The sequence below is a fragment of the Orbicella franksi genome, unplaced genomic scaffold, assembly GCF_964199315.1.
Source record: "Orbicella franksi unplaced genomic scaffold, jaOrbFran1.1 SCAFFOLD_38, whole genome shotgun sequence".
Lineage (NCBI taxonomy): Eukaryota > Metazoa > Cnidaria > Anthozoa > Scleractinia > Merulinidae > Orbicella > Orbicella franksi.
Window position 1 is genome coordinate 74519 of NW_027670634.1, and position 7271 is coordinate 81789.

Below are 7271 nucleotides of genomic sequence, written 5' to 3' on the forward strand. Positions count from 1 at the left end.
TTAAGTGAGAGTGTGAGACGATCAAACTCGATCAGATCTAGGGGGTGGAACATTTGAGTTTTGAAGGGGGGTGGTTTTTGAAAAAAATATCCTGCAATCATGCACACAACCACCATGTCAAAAATTTTTTGTCCGTTCAATAAGCATGTTACATGGGAAAGAAAATCATGCATGCACACATCCCGGGATAAAATTAAAATTCCAAGTGCATGAAAGAGCTGAAAAAAAACATTCATGCCCATACCAAATCGCACCTTCCCCCCCTCAAAAGTCAAATGGTTCACCTCTTGGGATTGACCCTTTTCTCGGAAATTTACAAGTTATGTTATTAAAATTCAAAACCAAGAGACGAGGATCTGTCATTTGTGTAAAAACAAACGAATCGAGACAGCCCTTAGTCTCTCAAAAAGTTTCATATAATAATCAAGACCAGGAGTTGCATATAACCGCTAAAAACGCAAGCCTGCGTGACCCGTGAAACACGAAATTCACCTACAATTTTCCGAGACCCAGAATGTTTAAGGACCAGTCCATTCGCCACTGTTTTGACTTGAAATTAACAGAGTGATGTATCATGTGTATTCCTATACTCGTTTGCATTCTTCGTCATCTACAGGTGTATTACGAACTCACAACATGACCAGCTCCCAGTTGGCTTGATAGCTCAGTTGGTAGAGCACTGCTCCGGTATGGTCATGGTCATGGGTTTGAATCTCATTGAGGCCTGACTATGTTTTCAGGCTTTAATTGTGCTGCTTAAATTGTGAATAACTGCAATGATCAGTCATGTCTTTATACTTTGCACAAATAACTTGTATGAAATTAGCACTTTGATGATTAATTCACCTGACTGTCCGCTTTGAGCGAATGTTGCTCACAGCCGGCTTTCGTGCCTTTCTTTTTAAGCGATGACATTGTCACTTGCTTATAGCTGGCAAGCATGCATTGCTTTGGATAATGATTTCTCACTTATTTCGTTGCACTTATGTCCGTCGCGCTTTTGTTGCCCACTTTTTATCCCTCTGTGGAAGCAAAACGCACTCTCCTTTGCGGCCAACCTCTGGGGTTTATAGGATCAGCAGAGTGCCTTTATTTTCAGCTTTTAAACAAAGATTTTGAGTGGGGATTGTGCTTTATCGAGTATCGTAAATAAGAACATATCGTCCATTTATACAACTTTAGATCAACAAGCAAGTCGCACATGCAATAGGTCAAGGGTCCATATTAAATTTACGTACTGTGGTGAGCATTGTTTAGGCCTGAACTAAACTTTTCTGTGGGCTGAAATATTGGTGAAATTGAACTTGAATTGGAGAAGAGCATTGAAGAAGTATGCTGTGAAACCAGTTGAGATAGCAGAAAGCAATGGAGAATAGTGTAACGAAAAGGTGAGCCAGCTGAGGGTTTTGTCTTGATCAGAACTGGTTAATGTAGCTTAGATCATGGTTTCTACAATGCAATACAGAGGGGCGGTTGGGTTACACAACTGTTGATTTGAAAGCCAAAGAATACTCAAATCGTGTAAGAGGGAAGTTCTGGTCTATGCTATTGTTTATGTTTCACCTGGAGGCAATATATTTTCCAACTTTAAAAAAAGTAATTCGCTCTTGGCAAATGACTTACTATGCAAGGTTTTGGTTCACTCAAATGTGTGCATTGTTTTTACATTCCATTGGTGATTCTACTAGCTAATGATGTGAAAATGAATCCTGGGTCTTGTTATCATGTGAATTCATCTAAAACTGTCACTGCTGACGACTATCATCAAGGTGATGTTTCACTGTTTGGAATGAGTGTTGGTAAACAATGTGCAGCAGTGTGTTTTACTGCATGCGCGATTTATCTGGAGTGCTTTTAACTTCAGCTTTGAAACAAAGATTTGGGGATAGATTTTGGTTTATCCAGTATCAAATAAATTTGCGCTCACGGGCAAACTCATAAAAATATGGTCCAAGGTTCACTGATAACAGGTCTACAGTTGAAACAACAAATTAATTTCCAGTGAGGTAATTAGCGTTACAAAATGCCCTTAAAGATAAAAAGGTGTTGATTTCAGAGAGAAGCAATGAGGATACTGTTTGTTGTGTGGGAGCTGGTAAACACACCAAATATTCGCCATCTTTGGCGAGTCTTCTTTATCGGGGAGTGAGAAACTTGTCTTTTTTGGCTGACCTTTGAAGTTTGTAGGATCCGCAGAGTGCCTTTAACATAAGCTTCTTCTCATGTGCCTTGACAAATTCATTGACTTTTCGCTCAACATCGTTTTGCGTGAATTTCTTAAGAATGAACAGGTCATGTTGTTCAAAACCTTATCAGAGTAAACACAATGAAAGCGTTACGCTTCCGGTCGCATTGCGGAATGCAATTTGAACTGGATGCCCTGATCTGACCTATGTGGTATATATACAGTGAGATTTTGATGATAGACCTAACAATTAATTTTTGTGAGTTATGCCTGTTTGCTTATTTGCAGAAAATGCACTTTAGGGGTTAGTTTTTAACCACTCATTGTCATCTTTAGATTTTTCTGTGTGACTGAAACCTGTCACTTCAATGTTTTAAGCCTGTTGTTTGTTGCCAATATAAACGTAAGCGAGTTGCGTGAACCGAAACAAAATTAAGTGCTAAAAACAGCCTCTCACACTGCAAACTGAATAAAATAATGGTTACATCTGCAACAGTATGTTGGAGAACATTTACTTGAGCTCTGAAAATGCAGGCACAATGAACAAGTTGCATTTAGTGGGAGTCATGTATTGTAGGTTCATTTTGTTTGACATGATAGTTGATTTGGCCTGCACCCTCATGAACTAAATGCTTGCAGATTATCTTGCCATAACCAAATAAGCCGTAATGAAAGCCTAAGAGCAGAACCGGTTGAAAAACAAATGTTTTGTTAATCGCAACCTACTTTCATCCACACATCCTCTAGCCTCCTAGGCAGACACTCAGTATTGCACATTCCTCCTAAGGAAATATTGTGTGACTGCATAAGAGGCTACTGATCGTTTTTTTTAAACTCGTGGATATGCGAAGCGTAGAAACGTGTTTCTTGCGGGGACTCTGATATGCAAATGTGTCACTCACTCAGGTGTAGACACTGTTCGTAATTAGTCGGCCTGAACGAGAGCGCCCGAGGCCAACGCCATGTTGGAATAGTAACCAAGCCCGACACCATGTTGGAATAGTAACCAAGCCCGACACCATATTGGAATAGTAACCGTGCAGTCAGCGCAAGCCTCGCTATCGTGTTTGCGCAGTTACTACTCAAAGGATGCATTGTGCCAGCCTGAATTGATGATTTTGTAGCTTTTACACGACCATTAATGTTAGGTATTTCGCTAAATTGAAGTGGAGTTGACTTCAAATGTTCGAATTAGTACTACGGCCAACTTGAGCACTGAATTTCATGAGCATTTGACTCGTTCAGGCATTCAAAATGACCAGGAGATGAGCACTTGTTTGCTGGAAAGTGACCTACTAATGTGGTAAGCTTTGATGAGAATGTGTCTTACTCGAGGACCTTAATGAACTTATATGAGCGAAACAAACACTTCTCAATGAACGAAACCAGGACAAACACCGACACCATTATATAATATTGTAATTTCATTTTTATAATTAGTAACATCTAAACCTGAGGCCAGCCGAAATATTGTTTTGAATAGACCTTGGGTCAGCCTTGCAGTAGTATTTGACTTATTATCGTTTTACTTTTCAAGTTTGGCTGCTTAGATCTCCTGTGAGATCCAATGTTCAATCAAGCTGGACCTTCGTTCAGAGCTTTGCAGTTTATAGTACTTATGTTTTTCATGTTGAGTAGTCCACGTTGAACTGACATCAAGTTAAGTTTAGATTAAAGTTGTGTTCTCTATACCTGTCTTGTTTATGTTAGTATATTGATCTGAACTCTGAGTGGAATGTGAAATGCACATAAACTTGGAAAAAAAATCCCAAATACTTGATTTTGATAAGCTTAAATGATTTTTACCCTGTCTTGTGTTTACACTTTTGCTTCCCGATTGAAAAGATAACAAAGGGAAAGAGACACTATGTGAGCTCGTAGGAGCACATGTTTATGGGTGGACAGATGTTTTGGATCAACACTGAAAATGCTTGCAAAAGAGGCTACTTATTTTGATGTATTTTACGTGCAATATATATAGAGACAAGCAGTTCCACATTGGAATAGAAGTGCTGTCTCATAAGAAACCTTACCTATAGCCTTGAGTGAAATGCACTGAAGAAGGTCTGTAAGCTCATACAACTTGAATACATGCAAATTTTCCCAGCAGGCAGGCATACATCAACATGAAGATCTGGGTGTATGTTGGGGCGGGGGGGGGGGGGGAGTAGTCTATTAATTTTTTTGGCAGGAGTGTCCTGTGTGACCCAAGAACCCTTAGCCTTTACCACTCCATGTTCAGCTGCAATTTTGCAACGGGCAACGAAATCCAACGAAAAAAGCCTACGCTTTCTGAGATAAGTGCGACCTTGTGTGGTACGAACCCCGCTTGTTTTAACAGTCCTTAAAAATACACCAATAATTACAAGTTCGTCAACATGTTTCATCTCTAGATTACTTAATCCACGAGTTTGACCATAGGTCTCCTTTGATTTAACTTATTCATTTCTTAAGGTGTGACAATTGTTCTCACCTCCCTGTTGATGAATGAACTCAAGTTCTGTTTACAAATACCCCTTACAAATATATCCCAATTTTACTAGTTCCAGAAAAAGAAATGTCATCGCTTCTACATGCATTGCATGCCGTTTGTTACTATTCCAAGCATAACCTATGCCACATGGGCTTTTCTAAAGCAGAATTCATTCATGTCTTTACGTAGTTCTTACCTTGCTCATGGTTTGCCTGACTTAATAAAAGGCTACAATTGTTGCTGGTTTAATGCTGACTGCACAGGGAAACTTCAACATGGGCTTTTAAGCAGCATTACTTGATGTCTGAAAACCAAGAACCTGACCTCAGCACATCAATCTTAATTATTCAATGGGAAGGTAATTTCATTGGTCCATGAGCCTGGTCTACCATGATGCATGATCTTGGTTACGGATCTCGTGATTCTTATCACATCATATGTTTGGGTTATTTCCCTATTTCTATTTTCCAGTTTTGCCTAGTATTCTTAACCATAAGCTTTCAAGCTGATGCTATTATTTCCTGAACAGGCAAAGGGTTTTGATCCAATTTCTCTCTCTTTTCGCAAGAGTTTTTGTATCTGTAAAATAGAGACTAAAAAAATTTTGAAGAGATTTTGCATCAGTGAGATAGTTATTACTGGGTCATTGTAGAATCATGCCTTGAGTCAATTTGATTGCAAGGTTGCAGTACTTCCAGGCGCTGCATGGAGCGTGTTTACTGCTGTGCTTCAAACTGCTACCTCTTGACATCGGTACATTTTGGTTGATTTAAATAGGTAACAGGGATGGCACAGTGGCGAGAGCACTTGCCTCACACCAGTGTAGCCCAGGTTCGATTCCTGGACATGGCGTCATGTGGGTTGAGTTTGAGGTTGGTTCTCATCCTTGCTTTGAGGGACAGCATCATGCAACATCCCTCATTCAACAAAACTTTGAGTTTGCAAATTAAGTCCTTAATGATTCCACAGGAACTATGGTGCCAACCACAAGATTACTTACAGCTAAATACAGGAGTTGCACCAACCTGTGATTGGAAGTTAAAAATAGCATTAGTCAGGTTGTTGAGCTCAAGAGACCTGTAGATCATGTAGGCATTTGTGCGACGAAGGGGAAGACTTCTTTGCTGACAAGTTGCTTGTATATTAGGAATGGAAAGCTAGATATGAAGTGGAGGAGTAGGCAAACGAAAAGCAGGAAAGAAAACTCAAGGACTGCTTTGGATGGTAATTTCGTCACCCAAACACAAGATTCCCATGCGTGTTTCTAGCCCGTTTACATTTGTCCTGAGCAAGAATGTATTTTGTCAAGGTATGATTGTTCTATTAAATGCAGTTTGTGTTTTACTTTCTGTTGAATGCTCCATGTTTATAAGAGCGATGTACGTGTAGCAGTTTTTGAGACTTGGTGACCTCCAAAACACTGGCTTCGATCGATTGAAAATTGTACTGTTTGCACTTTTCGAATGTGTGTTACAACCATCCTGAAGGAAATGAGAGGACGGGAGATATCCAACCTTCCTGGGTAAAGGTCTAAAGAGCTGCTGGACCCATTCTCCTCATTCTCCTCAAACGCCAAGATGGCGGCTGCTAGGAGCTTCGGGTCTCCAGTCTTTGTGGCGTTTACTGTGGTATTTTGTCATCTTATATTTTCTGACCTGTACCAACAGCTCACTAAGATCACTGCACGACCATTTGTGGAAAACCAGACTCCTCCATCATCGTGCTCTGAGCGAAAAGTTGTTATTCAACTTGGTCATCTCATAAGAGCCTCTTTGGCGAAGCACGGACTCCAAAGATCTTGTGTGGGTTTTTTAAAATGGTTGAAGCATGGCCAGACAACGTTACTAGTGGCTAGACACGACCCACCCATTGACATTACTATCTACTCAGATGTGCCTACGAATCCTGGCCCACAATACGGGAATAAGATTGAGTCTTTACCTAGAAACAGTACAAAGATGAAACCAAAAGATCGGTCGCGCCATTATTCAAATTTGGTTCAAGTTCCATTGACTGGTTCAAGTTCCATTGACAGAAACAAAGGGCCTGACTTTGTTGACTATGTTTGTGATTCTAAAGTCGACATTGCTGTTATTACGGAAACCTGGTTAAAATCTGCTGATTCCGCTGCAAGGATGACTGCTACACTGCCAGGATATCGGCTATTTAATCATCCTTGCCCAGACAGAAATGGTGGTGGCACTGGTATTTTGGCTCGGGACTCGCTTGTTGTTAAACAAGCTAGAGCGGGTATTTGTGATACCTTCGAGTACTCTGAGTGGATTATTGTGTCCGGCTCTGCACGTCTCCGCCTAGTTGTCATCTAAAGGCCGCCCTACTCATCAAGTCATCCGCATACTGTGGGTATGTTTGTCACACAATTCGCTGAGTTCTTAGAATCGGTTGTCATGACAACTGAGCCTCTGGTGCTGGCTGGTGAATTTAATATCCATGTTAATATCAAGACTGACAACGACGCAGTTAACTTTTTAGACCTACTGTCATCGATGGGCTTACATCAGCATATTGACTTTCCTTCTCATATCTCTGGGAACACTTTGGATTTGCTGATATCCAGAACTTTGAATTCTAATCTTATACAAGATGTCCAAC

General features: G+C 40.4%; 1 protein-coding gene across 1 annotated transcript; it reads left to right on the top strand.

Annotated features, from left to right (window-relative positions):
• Positions 1–6235: 6235 nt before the first annotated feature.
• On the top strand, positions 6236–6985 carry LOC145473543 (uncharacterized). The gene has a single exon (XM_081455048.1). The coding sequence runs from the start codon at positions 6236–6238 to the stop codon at positions 6983–6985; it is 750 nt and encodes a 249-aa protein (XP_081311174.1).
• Positions 6986–7271: the final 286 nt, after the last annotated feature.